The sequence below is a fragment of the Scardinius erythrophthalmus genome (assembly GCF_964197995.2).
Source record: "Scardinius erythrophthalmus genome assembly, chromosome: 4".
Taxonomy (NCBI): Eukaryota; Metazoa; Chordata; class Actinopteri; order Cypriniformes; family Leuciscidae; genus Scardinius; species Scardinius erythrophthalmus.
Window position 1 is genome coordinate 50,373,266 of NC_138224.1, and position 16,889 is coordinate 50,390,154.

The 16,889-nt window shown below is 42.1% G+C and overlaps 1 protein-coding gene across 2 annotated transcripts; it reads right to left on the bottom strand.

Moving 5' to 3' along the window:
* Nucleotides 1–1,426: 1,426 nt before the first annotated feature.
* On the bottom strand, nt 1,427–9,182 carry LOC308690195 (uncharacterized protein). 2 transcript variants are annotated; one of them, XM_081364531.1, is made up of 3 exons: nt 8,969–9,182; nt 5,646–5,758; nt 1,427–4,413 (listed from the first exon to the last, which is right to left on the bottom strand). In XM_081364531.1, exons 2-3 carry the CDS (start codon nt 5,694–5,696, stop codon nt 3,607–3,609), a joined length of 858 nt encoding a protein of 285 aa, XP_081220657.1. In that variant the 5' UTR covers nt 5,697–5,758; nt 8,969–9,182; the 3' UTR covers nt 1,427–3,606. The 2 variants fall into 2 exon arrangements, with proteins under 2 accessions (XP_081220657.1, XP_081220658.1); XM_081364532.1 differs by lacking the exon at nt 8,969–9,182 and adding an exon at nt 8,329–8,449.
* Nucleotides 9,183–16,889: the final 7,707 nt, after the last annotated feature.

The window sequence follows — 16,889 nt, forward strand, 5'->3', positions numbered from 1 at the left end:
GTCAAAAATCGACAACACAAAGAATGATCAAAAGGCGATATAACGCACATCTCAGGTTAAATTAATTAAGCTCCTCATAACCACTGAAAACGGTCAATAGAACCCAAAGTCAAATTATTATGGACTGAAGTTAAAAGTGGTGGGTACAAAATGACTCATGACGAAATCTGGTGGGTGCATACCCACCGTCCCCACCGAAATCGACGCCTATAAGGGAAACATGATAATATAAAAAGTACTGTACAGTAATGCAGAAAAGCGCATTACAACCATGTTAAAACTATTTAAAACGTTAAGATGCAAAAATGAACTAAATGTAAAATTAGATAATGATAATGCGCAAATGATCTCGGTCTCTTCAAAGGTCTTCGCAAATTATTGTGTTATAAGACTCAGTTATCATAGCCTACATCACGTCTCTTCTACTGTAAGTACACAGAAAAAAAAATAAGACAAATGATGCGCGTTTGAGTCAGATTTTTATGAAGAATATGTGACTGTTTATGTAACTGGCAAAAGAAAACATTGTATTCGTCATACTTCGTCAACTCAGTACACTGTAAACCCGGATTTCATATCTAATCAAACATTTAAAGTATAATGTACTTACATGACTCAAATCGATTAAGTTTTGATTGCATTACTAGCAAATGCAAGTATGTTTAACTCATTTGTAGACCTAGTTGAGTCTGTGAATAACTTTAAGTGAAATAGCTTAAAATTCCCAAGTTTTAGTCATGCAATGCACGATGGGATCGTGAAAGCCGTCACTTTGCAGCCGTGCTTTTTGCTGAGAAGACGTCACTTTCCTGCCGTGCACCGGACAGTCCAGTTGCTGCTAAAACTCGCCAGAGACGGTAAGTAGCTTTGGTCTCGCCCTCCCGCTGTCAATTTAATGTGTTTGTGTGTGGATATAAGGGGATGTTGGTGAGTAGTGGGACGCTATAACTTTAACTAACGTTAGGTCGGCAGCCATTTTCACATGCTATCTAACGTTAGAGTTTGAAAGTTTTTTTCACTTGGTGCGCTGTTTGTGAGAAGTCCAAGTGAAGCAGTTTGACGTCGATGGACATTATCATTGTCACGCTTTCTCGCTTGACGCGCTGTTTGTGAACTTGGAAAACTGTCGTTTTAACCAGTTCAACGGGACATTTTTCACCTGTAGCGTCTTGGCGGACGCCGCCCTCTTTGATCCGCCTTTTGGCGCTGCGGACGAAAACCACGCGCATTCATGGCGGGGAAGGGAGCGCAACCACGTTGTAACATAGGGCTTTTGTGAGCAGTGTAAAACCGTTGTTGCAAGACGTTTTTCACCTGTAACTTTAGCGTCTTGGTGACACCGCCCGATCAACGCTGAACGAGGGACACGCACTCGTTGGGAAGAGGAGTGTTAGCGACCACATTTGATTGTTTTTTTTTTTTTTTTCTAGTATTAAATGTGAATGACAACTTTGACCATTCATTTTGTTATTGTCTTATGCATGACATAGGCTCCGCTTTAGTGATTATTTTACCTTCAAGCACTTAAGAGAAAGTGAACTGCAACCGGATTATGCAAACTGAGTATTAGCAATACACCCCTAATAATGACATTATGGCTTTAATGTTAGCTTATTTGAAAATAGCCCTACAGGTATATTGCAATAGACTACTGTAGCTTATATAAGTTCCATTGTCTCTTATTTTCTTTGTTTTATTGTGTTGCAGGTCATGGGAAGAGATTCTTTTGAACCCAATATCCTGAAATTAGCAACAAACTGAATACCAATCTCTGAAAAATATGCTTTAAAAGTGTAAGTATTGCCCTATTAAGCTCTACAATAAAATACAATTTTACACTAAATAGTCAAAATATCTGAATCAATCCGTGGCGGTCAGCGTTGATATTGTGGCGGGCCACCACAAATTAATGAATGTATGGGAAACCCTGATGTGAGTATCCTTAGCAAGATATGTTTTAACTCTTGTGTCCACTATCTTGCAGACCACTGAGCCAACAGACATCAGGTGCCTATGTTTTCGGGGACTGCCAGTCATCTTGGTGGATGATTCTTCTGCCTCCTTCAAGACATGCTCTGTAAGTTCATTTGTTTTTGTAAATGTTGCAGGTGCATGCTCCTTTGGTCTCATTTTTAGCTGTTAATGAACACTGCCATTCATTTTCAGAATAATTTGATCAGCATCAGTGTCTCCATTAAGTCTCTATTTTATGGCCAAACAAAGATAGTTTACCCACTTTCAGTCCCAGTCCTATTGAAAAAGTAGAAAATTGCTCCCAATAACTAAGGTTGTATGAATCCTTTTACAATTGCCCAATTAGTTTTTTGACTTTACTGTCACCAGTTGGAACTTGTGAAATTGTTTTTGGGTCTAAAACTCAAATGGGGAGTTCTGATTGCACTTGTTAGATTCTGGTTGCTCCAGTCATCAAATATCTTATTGTGTATGTTACTTTCAACTGGTAAAGTAAAAAAAAAAAAAAGTAAGGTGAAAGGTACTGAGAGTCATAAAAAAAAAATGTTTCAGCACGACTGTGACTGAAAGTGGGTAAACTCCATATTTTGGGCAAAAGTGTTGCAACCTGTACAGATCAGAATATGGCATTTGATAAAAATTCAAGACTGGTATCGTCCTTTTAATATAAATTACTTTCAGTGTGGTTTATATTGTACTGTACAATGCTTTTCATTATAAACAGTCACAGGTTATTTTTGGTGGACAAAACACCATTGTCTAACTGGCATGTTTATGTTCTCTCCTTGTCAAAACGTTTCTTTCACTGTTAGGATGTTACTGACAAGGACTCATACATTGATTACTCCAGTGGGAATTCTCTGCCTTGGTCAAGAAAATACCCAGCTCAACCCATCCAGAGTAGGGATCATCTTGGAAGGGTCTGTGGTAATGGATGAACTGGCCAACCTGCCTCAGGCCTTCTGTGTCCTTTTCGGACTGATCTATGCCCTGCATTTGTTGTGATAATGATGTACACATGCTTGAGCACAATAAGTGTTTTTGTTGGCATGATGGTGCTTTGTTTTATGCAATGTTCAGGGCATGCATGACACATTTTGCCACTGTTTCAGGCTTATTGATTCAAGGTTGTTAAAGCAGGGGACAACAACCTGTAAGTTAATGCTGTTTTCAAATAAAACTGTAAAAAAATGACTTTTGTATTGCGTATTTGTCTTAATTTAAATGTTCTAGTTTAGCACATTCAATTAATACAAAGGTTTAGTTACTTTAACTTAAAATAGTAAGTGGAGTTCATGTGACAATACAATTAATATTACAAGAGATTGTAAGTGAAATCAACTTGGCATTCAGTGTTTTGAACTTAAAATAATAAGTCCACTCTTTCATGCATTTAAGTTAAATGCACTCAAGTTTTCATAACCCATTACTTAAAATTTTTAAGGCAACCGGTTTCCTCAAATTTTTTAAGTGAATTCAACTTATCCGGGCTTACAGTGTATGGCCACATGAAACTCGACTGCCATCTACAGGTTTTATTATTTCCTGCGTCCAACATCTAATCCCCCTTCTGCACGATCCCGCAGAATTTCGGAAGTGCTCGCAGCATTCTTCTCTCTGAGACGCGCATTTTTAAAGGCCACATCTGATAGGTTTTCTTTCGGGAAACACAGCTTTAAAATTGGGACGTTTCTTGACATGGCTGATCAGAACAGCTGACTCCATGTTCTTTCTTTTGTTGTTGATGAAACTCTCTGTAATGGTGTTGTGTTTGTCAGGCACCAGAACGCAGAAGTTGGGCTCTGGGTAATACACAAGGAGAGGATGTTCCTCTGCCACGGCTACGCGAATCCAGCGGTCCAGCCAACTTGCAATGTGAAACTTGCTGCGGCTGTCAAACTCATAACCAGTCGACATCACGGTGGGCGGGATGGAGTCTTTTCTCTGCTCCTCTCTCACAATTTGTAAGTATTCACTGTAGATGGAGTTGAAACGCATAGTATCGCTATCAACGAAACTGAAGTAAACCAGGCAACTTCGATCTTTCCCCCTCAACTCTTCCACAAGTTTTGTAGTAGCTGCGTCATCTTTCAGACGCTCTCTAATACTCTGGTACGGTGGCTCAGTCTCATCTGTTGCTATTGTTCCACCGCTTCCCCAGGTGTACGTGATTATTGAATACTTGATTTTACAGTCGTACCTGAAGGTCTCGAGCTTCTTCAGGACCTGAACTAGTTCTAAGCTGTGTTTTCCATTCATGCCAAAAATCACAGCTACGTCTTCCAGCACGTCTTTGCCATTCTTGTCCCTCATAAATTGCCTATCCTCTTCCTCAAAGCCGTCAATTATTGCATCGAGTAGATAACGACATCTCTTCTGTGCCTCTTCCACTGAATCCACCTTCAAGGGTATATTGATCAAAAACCTGACCTTTAACTCCTGATGAAGAGACAGAACACACTTATTAAGCAATTTGGTCAGTGAAAGAACCAACACGTTCTCCCTCCCAACTCAACACATATTAACGCTTGGTCAGGAGAGAAATGATGACAGAATTTTTATTTTTGGGTCAACTAACCCTTTAATCTCACCGGAAACTCTTATACGTTTAAAACAATACAATATTGTTTTGATGATTTTTACATATGGAACACATTTTTTTTTCTACGTATTGCAATACAAATGTTCAAAGCAAATTAAAAAAAAAAATTCTAATCAAATGTCTTGTTACCACTTTATGATATATTATGGATGTTTAAAAGAAGACTTTTGTTACTTTACTTAAAGCAGACAAAGACCACTTATAAATATTATGACCACATTATAAAGCACTTTAGAAGAATACTTTGTTTTGACGCTTTAAGCAAAGTATAAGATGTAGCATGATACTGTGCAGCTCTTAAGTAAACAATGTCAAGATATGAAACTGTGGGATATATAATATAATCTATTATAACTTACGTGGATAAAATTATGTAAATTGTATGTTTTAAAACATCATATTATTAATAATTATACCCACAAATAGTTAAGTATTATTACAATTGTTACGATTATTCGTGAGATGATACAACACATTATTATTTTGTTTATAGGACATTATGCGTGTTATAAAGTTTCCACATTTAGCATTCAGATGTACAACAAATGGAACAAATATGCTTTTAATCATTGTACACTATATTTTAAAATCATTTGAAGTGGTTGATCATATGAATTGAAAGTTTAATGACATTTGTAAGCATTTCAATTTCCATTAAAAACAGTGATCTGTTAATCATTATGTACTGTTTAATAAGTTCATTAGTAAAAATTAACTAGCACTTAATCTTACATTTCTAGCTATGTGAATATACTGTATATTAATCTAGATATGTGAATATACTGTATATTAATCTAGCTATGTGAATATACTGTATATTAATCTAGCTATGTGAATATACTGTATATTAATCTAGCTATGTGAATATACTGTATACTAATAATCTGTTAAGCATTATATAATGTTTGTTAGTTATTTTAAAGTATTACAAAGATGAAAAGTATGATGCATAGCATATAAACAGTGTGCTTGCATGGTACCATTAAATATAAACTGGATAGTGGAGTAGTCAATATTTTATAATTCAGTATCTACTGTATCATAAATAATGTTAAATATAATGTCTGACCTGAACAGAGGGGTCTCTGGTCCTTTTGCTGCCTGGGATTGCACTTGCCATCTCGCTCTTCGTTGCTCCAAACCAAGTGAAGTCCAGCTGCTGATCCGAGATATATAAAGGACCTGAGGGTGGTTATAATATTACAGAATGAGAAGAGATGGGATTGGTTTCTGATAAAACTGCTGTGCTGTTTAAGTTCAAGGTTCCTTGTGACAGTGAGGTAATTTAACCCTTACCAGACACCCCCCCATTTTGGCAAGTGGGGCATAAATGACATACCCAGAATAAAAAGGTTGCTGCTCAAAGTCACTCTGGGGTGTGTTCCCGAACAACGCTGTAACTCGCTGCTTAACCATCATAGTACGATGCATCGTTAAAGAAATCAACTAGCTAGTCACGACTGTTTCCCAAAACCGTATTGTCACAAATTGGTCGTTCAACCACGTTGGTTAATGATGTCACTATAGACTGTAAAAAATATGGACGTAGTGTCCGTGACGTGACGTCACCCGTAGAGCATTTTTTAACCCCAAAGTGACATCAGCGGCAATCCACCTGTCACTCAAGTGACCACGCCTTTAATTATGCAGAACTTTACGGCTTAATGAAATGTAAACGAATGAGTTATAAAAAAATTCACCTTCCTCACAGATGTCATGAAGGGTAAAATTAGCCTTATAGACCAAAACCATTTGTTGCACCAGGCTGAAAACATTTTTTTTTTCTGCTGTAAATTTGGGCATTTTAACATGTGGGTCGATGAACTGCAGTTTAAGTCACTTCCGTGTGGCTACAAGAGAGAGACTGGAAGGCCGCTCAGATGTCACGCAGGTGGTGGAGTAATAGCGACTTTTAATTCATCTGTTTAAGATGGAATTAACGCCAGATGTTTTCCTATAAATTACAGACTGGCATCTGATGAGTAATTCTCTTTTTTTCTCAGTTATTTTGCTTTATTTCCAGATTCAATCATAGACTCGTTCTTGCAGTGGCGTGCACAGACCTCCTCCAGGGCAGGGGCGGAAGGACCAAAAAGGGCACTTTTTTAAAAAAACTTTAAAAACTGTATTTAAAGCCGTTCCCGTCTGTTGTGTTTTTATATATTTTAATGATTTCCTCACAATTATTTGGAATATCTGACTCGATGGAGAGCAGCAGTAGGTCAGAGAGCCTCTCTTCATTACCAATGAAAAGATGTTGATACAATTAGAATGCATAACACATCAAACACAAATAGGGAAAAGATGATTAAAGGAGAACTCCGGTCAATTTTAACATTGCTGTCAATACAGAGAACAATGACAAAAATCGGTGTTGCCTACACCGTGTTATCCTCTTTTTAAAATTTGAATGCTAGCGTGTTATGGGCAACAACAACTCAACCTGTAAGAAATCAAAACGACATAAGTACTCGTTCATTCAACTTTCGACATTTCGGTAATTTCAACATTTGTTTGAATACAATGGGTGTATGATCATGTAATTAATCGTGTCTCTAAGTTACTGTAGTTTTGTTAATCAACACCACCAGTATTCACCAGCTGGTTCGGCGAGTCAGCTGTTTGTGTTATGAGTCTAAGCTAGACTAACTGTACATTCACACCGCCGCCGGCGAGAGCGGCAAAATTCATTGAAAATGAATGATTTCCGGGCACTTTGACGCTCTCGCCGGTGGCGGTGTGAACACACAGTAACAGCGTCTATTGCTAACAATAACAGAAGTGTGTGATAGGTTGTTTTGAGGTTTGAGATATCTATGATTTTCAATGAGAACCAGAGATGACCCAACAGTACAGCTAGATTATTTATGGAGGAATTATTAATGCTCGATTATCTTTAAAAAAGATAAAAAAGATTTGGTTGGGTGACAGTTACAGTTTGAAAAAAGCACAATGTTGTGTTTTATTGCGAGTGAACACAAATATAAGTAAATACTTGGCAGTTTGTCCTGTATGAACAAAATTAGTATGTTTTTATGTTTCCACTGTTCGATCACGCCCGCGCCTCTCTCTCACACGCACACGCGCGCGCGCGCGCACACACACACACATTGGTTTGTTGAATTCTGACTGCATGCAGATAGATGAGAGAGAGCGAGGAGTGTGGTGCTTAAAACATTAGCATACCTTTGAACGGACGACAGTTTTCTGCCCCACTTTTACAATCTCCAGCTCCATTATTTTCATGCCATTATTTTCATGTCCGTTTTGTCGAGTATCCTCATAAGAGCAGTCTGAGCAGTCTTAAATTAGTTAAATAAAGTCATAAATGAAGGCAAAGAGTTGTCTTTAAATTATAAATAAAGAAACACTAATTTTCTTACTCATGTAATGAAGTCTTACTCATGTTTATTTTAATTGAAAATTATGTATTTATTTATGTTAAAATCTGTGCAATTAATGTGTATTTAGCACCTCCACCCCACTTGCCACTAGTTGTTTTTGGGAAACATTGATACTCGTTGAACTGCTGATAAAGATGGTACTTGTTGTGACCATAGTTGTTCAACGATGCTTTCGGGAAACGCACCCCTGAGTAGACACAAGCCAACACTTGAGAGTTTTACAGTTCAAGACTCGGAATTACTGAGACTGCTATTAATACGGCGATATACAAGCTCAAACATAAAAGCGGTCTCCTCTTTCAACTATTAAGGAGTTAATATTAGATTGTTTAACTTGTTAACACTCACCGAGATGTTCAAGTTCACACCTGATGAAATACAGCTTCAAATATAATTGTTCCAGTGTTCATGACAATCCTCATTATCTTTTAGAGTTAATATCAATTCTCTACCTCTCTGCATCTGCACTGCAACACATCTCATCACTCTGCTAATATTTTCTTTCTGAGCAACCCACAAAGGGGCGGGGGCCGGGGCTTCCTATTTTTCCACCAATAGTAATTTTTCCTTTGCTAACACACTGTGGGATTTTGCATAGGGGTTACATATGTAATACTAATAATACTAGAATTTAGCTACAAATTACAGCCGGATGTCTCCAAGCCAATATGTCTATTTTGTCTTAAATTGCAATGTTAGTTTATTTATGTTAAGCATGTACTTAGAAATTAAAATCAACATTAGCAATGTCATTTAAACTATTGTATAACTACCATATAAACGTTTCAGCATATACGAAAATAATGATCTTTTTCTAATCAGAAGTCCGGCATAGAGTACTACTCATTTAAATTCATTAATGACCGTTTTTAAGGGAGCTTATGAGTCTTTTTATATATTTAAATAATGTTGTATTTTTATATCGCTGTAACCTCTAAATCATTCTAAAACATTCCCATAACCTATTACAATCATACATTGTTCTCACCTGCAGGTTAAAGATGCTAGATGTTGTTTCAGGCTACTCAGTGGTGTCCTTAAACCAGCTCAGTCCTGGATTCGGGTTCACTGGGCGTTTGCTAGTATCAATATCTAAACTACAACAAAATAAAACATTTCTAGGAAAAATCGGGGAAAAAAAATAGGAAAAAACGACAAGTGTCTTGTCTTGAAAGTTTTTCGAATCACCGCAGAATGGTTTCAGAAAGAAAACCAGAAAGCCTTTTATACGCTCCCTGTCATTGGGCGGTCTTAAGAGTTTGGGTCTGTCATTACATTGCAGAAACTCCTTAAAAGGTAAATAACTGGCCTTGGAATTATCCAAGGTTAAGGCAAGTTAAGGCAAGAAGCACACATACATCTTATTTTCTGCAGCTTATGCTTGTGTAACTGGAGTGAATTATTCATTGATTTGATTTGACTTGTGTTTTTTACCCCTCTTCTGTATTGTATTATTTTCTTTCATTTGCTCTTTATACTAATGTTTAATTTTTCCAAAGTTTTGAACTCAGAGTGGGTTAACCCTTTAAACTGCCTGCTCAATCAAATGGTTGAGGACATTTTGAGTCACTATATTTTAATGAGAGGTTTGAATTGATGGTTTGCCCCCCAAAAAAATTCACTAGATGTTCACAGGGGGAAAGGCATACTTGTGGAGGCCCCGGGGCCCAGCTGTGTGCCAGTACATGCGTGCCGAGACAACTGCCAATGTGTGGGGAAATCTAGAATATATATAGATTATATATCCAACGCCTGAGTTTAAAATTTCCTGATGTGTCAAGCCCTGTGTTTCCCCAACACCATCATGCAGTTCCTGAACTCACCATCTGGCTTGAATTTCAGATTAATGGCCAAATTGGAGAAAGGGGTCAGAAAGATAAGCTATCATACAACAACTTGATTCACCAAATTGATGCTGGAGTGATCAAGGGAGGCAGAGAGTGTGAGATAATTGATGCTATGATAAGAGCTGTTAGTCCAGGTACGAGCCTGCGTGATATGCTGGAGATCAAGACAGATTTAACCCTTTCCCAGCAGCACACAATTCTGAAAGGCCATAAGGAAGAAAGCTCAACAGATCTGTATCATCAACTGATAAATATCACTCAAGAGGGCCGCGGGTCACCACAAAACATCCTATTCCGTGCCATTGAGTTGAAGGAAAGAAGAACCGTACAACCCTCATCTCATACAGAGAAGATTCCTGCAAGCACTGGGAACAGGGTTATCGATCGATCGCATTATCAGCTTAAAATCTGCCTTGATGATCCTACAACCACAGATGAGGTTCATGCAAATTAACACATATTTGCAAAAAGAAAAGTGAAATATGTTTTGCAATAATATTGGCATGTTATGCAGTTCATCCTCATAACACATCTGTAGCTTGTCAGTGTCACGATCCACACACAGGAAACAAGGGAGAAGATCCAAAGATGCGGTAAGTTATTTATTGGGGAATCCGTACTCAAAAACAGTCCAGGCAGGGGTCAAAACCAAAGAAGCAATCCAAAAACATAAAACAATACAAACTAGTCAACAAAGCAGACTCGGAAGTGGTGTGATAATAGACAAGGACTCCGTGCCACACACTAAAACAGACAGGGTATATATACACACACATAACTAACAGAGAAACAGGGAACAGCTGGGAACAATGATGACGGGGAACAGCTGAGTGCAATGAACAGTGATTGGTACAGACAGGAATTGTGGGGAAAGCAGTTCGAGAGTGATGGACACCGTGGGGAAGGAGGACATCTAGTGGTAACCAGGGAACACAAACCAGACACTGTGACATAACCCCCCCCTCTACGGAGCGTCTACCAGACGCTCCAAGACGTGACAGAAAACACAAGAGTCCAGGCGGGAGGTGGACTGGTGGAGGATCAGGGGGAGTAATGGGGGGCCAGGTCCATGGAGGGAAATGGGGACAGGGAGTGACAGTCCATCGAGCAGCCAGATCGGAGACGCCAGTTCATCGGGCGGCCAGGGCGAAGACTCTCCCTCAGGCGACCAGGGCGGAGATTTTCCCTCAGGCGACCAGGGCGGAGCGGGCAGTTCCTCGGGCGGCCAGAGCGGAGACGACCCCTCGGGCGGCCAGGGCGGAGCGGACAGTCCATCGGGCGGCCAGGGCGGAGCGGACAGTCCCTCGGGCGTCCAGGGCGGAGACTTTCCCTCGGGCGTCCAGGGCGGAGACTTTCCCTCGGGCGACCAGGGCGGAGACGACCCCTCGGGCGACCAGGGCGGAGCGGACAGTCCATCTGGCGGCCAGGGCGGAGACGACCCCTCGGGCGACCAGGGCGGAGACGGCACCACCGGCTCAGGAACTGGCACCACCGGCTCAGGAACAGGAACTGGCACCACCGGCTCAGGAACTGGAACTGGCACCACCGGCTCAGGAACTGGAACTGGCACCACCGGCTCAGGAACTGGAACTGGCACCACCGGCTCAGGAACTGGAACTGGCACCACCGGCTCAGGAACTGGAACTGGCACCACCGGCTCAGGAACTGGAACTGGCACCACCGGCTCAGGAACTGGAACTGGCACCACCGGCTCAGGAACTGGAACTGGAACTGGCACCACCGGCTCAGGAACTGGAACTGGAACTGGAACTGGAACTGGCACCACCGGCTCAGGAACTGGAACTGGAACTGGAACTGGCACCACCGGCTCAGGAACTGGAACTGGAACTGGCACCACCGGCTCAGGAACTGGAACTGGAACTGGCACCACCGGCTCAGGAACTGGAACTGGCACCACCGGCTCAGGAACTGGAACTGGCACCACCGGCTCAGGAACTGGAACTGGCACCACCGGCTCAGGAACTGGAACTGGCACCACCGGCTCAGGAACTGGAACTGGCACCACCGGCTCAGGAACTGGAACTGGCACCACCGGCTCAGGAACTGGAACTGGCACCACCGGCTCAGGAACAGGAACAGACACCACCGGCTCAGGAACAGGAACAGACACCACCGGCTCAGGAACTGGAAAGACACCATCGGCTCAGGAACAGGAACAGACACCACCGGCTCAGGAACAGGAACAGACACCACCGGCTCAGGAACAGGAACAGACACCACCGACTCAGGAACTGGAACAGACACCACCAGCTCAGGAACTGGAACAGACACCACCAGCTCAGGAACTGGAACCACCGGCTCAGGAACTGGAACTGGCACCACCGGCTCAGGAACTGGAACTGGAACTGGCACCACCGGCTCAGGAACTGGAACTGGAACTGGCACCACCGGCTCAGGAACTGGAACCACCGGCTCAGGAACTGGAACTGGCACCACCGGCTCAGGAACTGGAACTGGAACTGGCACCACCGGCTCAGGAACTGGAACTGGAACTGGCACCACCGGCTCAGGAACTGGAACTGGAACTGGCACCACCGGCTCAGAAACTGGAACTGGCACCACCGGCTCAGGAACTGGAACTGGCACCACCGGCTCAGGAACAGGAACAGACACCACCGACTCAGGAACTGGAACAGACACCACCAGCTCAGGAACTGGAACCACCGGCTCAGGAACTGGAACTGGCACCACCGGCTCAGGCTCAGGAACAGATACAGGTACCGACTCAGGAACTGGAACAGACACCACCAGCTCAGGCTCAGGAACAGACACCACCGGCTCAGGAACAGACACCACCGGCTCAGGAACAGACACCACCGGCTCAGGTTCAGGAACAGACACAGGTACCGACTCAGGAACTGGAACAGAGACCACCGGCTCAGGCTCAGGAACAGACACCAGCGGCTCAGGCTCAGGAACAGACACCAGCGGCTCAGGCTCAGGAACAGACACAGGCTTGACGGCGGCCATCTTGTCAGGGGACACAGGCTCGGCAGGCATGACGTGAACAGGCTCGGCGGCAGCCATCTTGTCCGAAGACCCAGGCTCGGCAGGCGTGACATGAACAGGCTTTGCGGCGGCCATCTTGTCCGAAGACACAGGCTCGGCAGGCAAGACGTGAACAGGCTCGGCGGCGGCCATCTTGTCCGAAGGCACAGGCTCGGCAGACGTGTAGTGAACAGTCTCTGTGGCGGCCATCTTGTCCGAAGACACAGGCTCGGCAAATGTGACGTGAACAGTCTCTGGATCAGCAGAAGTGATGGATCGCTGGGGTGGCGCAGGCAGTGCGAGCAGCTCGGGCGGCGCGGGCAGAGCAAGACGCCTGGGCGGCGCGGGCAGAGCAAGATGCCTGGGCGGTGCGTCAGGGACGGTAGTCACCTCCGGGATGGTCTCCGTGTTATGAGCCACCGGACTCGGGACCACCGGCACTGGGACCACCGGCACTGTCACGAAGGGAGTCTTCCTTCTCCGTTTCGGGATCACCGGAATTGGGACCACCGGAACTGGGACCACCGGACTCGGGACCACCGGCACTGGGACCACCGGCACTGGGACGAAGGGAGTCTTCCTTCTCCTCCATTTCGGGACCACCAGACTCGGGACCACCGGACTCGGGACCACCGGAACTGGGACCACCGGAACTGGGACCACCGGACTCGGGACCCCCGGACTCGGGACTACCGGCACTGGGACCACCGGCACTGTCACGAAGGGAGTCTTCCTTCTCTTCCTCCGTTTCGGGACCACCGGACTCGGGACCACCGGAACAGGCTCTGTGCTGGACGGAACCCGTGGCGAATTGGGCCCTGGGCTGGACATCACCAACCCAGGGTTGAAGAGGGGCCAGAGTGGAGAGTGGTGTCGGGACTCCTCTCGACCACCTCCTCTACTGCGGCCTCCACAGGTCCCGCGAAAAATGACTAGGCGGGTTCCCTCAAAACAAATCCTTCTCTCCCGCTCGGTGGCTGGGGAAGAAACACCGGAAAACATACCGCTGGATCTTTGGTGACGGAGTCCTTCTGTCACGATCCACACACAGGAAACAAGGGAGAAGATCCAAAGATGTGGTAAGTTATTTATTGGGGGAATCCGTACTCACAAACAGTCCAGGCAGGGGTCAAAACCAAAGAAGCAATCCAAAAACATAAAACAATACAAACTAGTCAACAAAGCAGACTCGGAAGTGGTGTGATAATAGACAAGGACTCCGTGCCACACACTAAAACACTAAAACAGACAGGGTATATATACACACATAACTAACAGAGAAACAGGGAACAGCTGGGAACAATGATGACGGGGAACAGCTGAGTGCAATGAACAGTGATTGGTACAGACAGGAATTGTGGGGAATGCAGTTCGAGAGTGATGGACACCGTGGGGAAGGAGGACATCTAGTGGTAACCAGGGAACACAAACCAGACACTGTGACAGTCAGATGCAATCAAATGGATGGTAATAAAATGCCATGATGCCATCACAATGCGTAATGATGCAAAATGGCTGATCTTGCGCTCTTAGAAGATGTGTGTGTGTGTGTGTGTGTGTGTTACTTACGTTTCTTGGTTTTCCTCTCTGTGTTTGCCTTGATTACGCAATCGATGAATATTAACATGTGGGCGTTTTACAGACTATTAATGGGCAACTATGGGCGTGACATGAAGCGTTTCATAAATCTGGATATTTCTGTGTGTACGCTCGTCCTATGTTTAATCCGTACGCCACTTCTGATGCAAATCCTACGCAAAGTTTTATAAATAAGGCCCCTGAACCTTTAAAGCCAACCAACCCCGTGACGTCACATGCTAGAATACTGCACAATGGTGACGGCGCCCTGGCTGCGAAAGATGTAACGGTTTTTCTTTTTTCTTTAATATGTTAACATTTGTCATGTTTCTTATATAATTGTTGATTATAGTGGAAATCCATCTTGTAAATCATGTAAACTTGATTGGCTGATTCATTTCGCCTTTAAGGTCTCACGCAGACCCTCATTTTAAAAGAGATGATATATATATATATATATATATATATATATATATATATATATATATATATAAGTAGGCTACCTGTAAAAAGTTTGGAAACTTTTACATTTTTAAACGTTTTTGAAAGAAGTCTCTACTCTGCTCAGCGCTCACCAAGACTGCATTTGATTAAAGCTGCAGTCTTTTTTTTGTGTTCAAAATGCATAAAGTGTATATAATGAGCGAGTAGGCCAACATCATGAATCCATTTTCCAAACCGTGTTTTCGTCTTATCCTGAATCTCTACGTTTTACCAGTAGTAAGTGTTTATTTTGGGACTATTTTAGACGGGTTCGTTTCGCAGGACCTGCGTGTCTCGTGATAATCAGAGAGAAGCTCCGGCTACAATGTTCTTCCGCAAGATGCATGCAATTCTTTTTATTATCCATTAGAGGACTAAAGCTTTAAATTGTTAATTCCAACGGGTACAGGCAGGCAGGATACACACACACTAAGTACAACAGATAACAGACAAAGACTGACTGAACTGAAGGAACTTAAATACTAACAGTTTGCACGGGTCCATCTCTTTTCATTAAAATAACGAGATGTGTTTTATAATTAACCATTTTGGTGATAAAAATATGAGAAATGGCTGGTATTTCGAAATTTAAACCTCTGCGTCTCAGACATGCTCAGCACTATTTCGTTCCTAAAGGGATGGCGCTGGCTCTGCTGTGCTGCACACGCCGAATTAAAGTGATATTTACAATAAAATTAAACCTTTAAAACTATGTATTTTTTATTCTACTGAAATATGGAATAGTTTTGCTTTGCTCAGTTATGCTAAACTATATTATCCGCATATTGCACTCTGTTGTTTTCTAAGCCTATAATTGACATCATACATTTACATACATTTTGCATAATATGCAAAATGTTGTTAAGAGAAATCCTATAAATCATCATCAATCATAAAGACCTTTGTAACACCTTCTATCAAGACTGCATAATGTATTATGGAATTCTTAATGCATTATAATGCACGCATAATGCCTTATAAACAATCCTATATGTTGTCTCACCTAATAAATAATTATAAAAACAGTTACAATACATTATAGGCTAATACTTACCTTTTTGTGTTTTTTTAAAGTTTTAAAAAAAAAAACTTTTAAGGTTTTACCTAATCTAATTCCTTGAAAAAAAAAAAACCAACACGTAGCTATATTTAATAGATAGCTTGATATTTAGCCTATAGACTACAAAAAAGAAACTAGAAATCAGATGATCAATCCCATTTTAACATTTACCCTTTTAGTAAGTATGTTGCACCACTGGTTTTTAGGGTATTTTTGTTCTTGTCCTGAAAGCAAAGTAGGCTACATTTGAATAGGCTACCATGTAAATAGTTATACATAAACTATATACTATATATAGGCTATATACAGTTTGAGGGGCACACAAATGTTCTTTTACAGTCTGGTTAAGCACATTCATGTAGGCTAACAGCCGTTTCACACATACTCCGTGTGCAGTGCATACGCTAAAGTGCTTTCACATATGCTGCGTTTGCAGTGCGTAACTGATCTTCAGCTGGACCACAAACACATACTCACTGTTTTTGTTTTAAAAAACAGAAGTTATCAGCAACTTTTATTTAAAAAAAAAAGTCTTATTTAAAAAAAAAAGTCTTGTCAGCATTGCAATTCTCTTTGTACACATACACTCGTATTCACGTTTAAACATTTAAACAACGTATTCAATGCATTACTTCTATTTATTACATGGTTCATGTTCCCAAGAAAGTTCCCTATTGGTTAGCCAGGAAAGTTTTCTTTACGTTAATAGAACGTTCCCAGAATGTTCCTGGAAGGTTCCCAAACCGTTCCCAGAAGGTTCTCCTAACGTCTACACATCCTGATATGCCTGTACACAAATTATAGATCTAAAAACAACATATTCTACATTGTTTATTGTTCAAACACTTAAGAATCCTATGAATATATTATTATTACAATAAACTGAATTAACAGAAAGTATCATTAATAAGTAAATCAATCAGTTTGTATTA

Bases quoted from the DNA above. Each gene is read 5' to 3' on its own strand.
- LOC308690195 (XM_081364531.1), bottom strand. From the start codon at position 5,696: ATGGCAAGTGCAATCCCAGGCAGCAAAAGGACCAGAGACCCCTCTGTT. The intron at 4,414-5,645 runs GTCAGACATTAT...TCTCTTCATCAG, and splicing joins CCAGAGACCCCTCTGTTCAG to GAGTTAAAGGTCAGGTTTTT.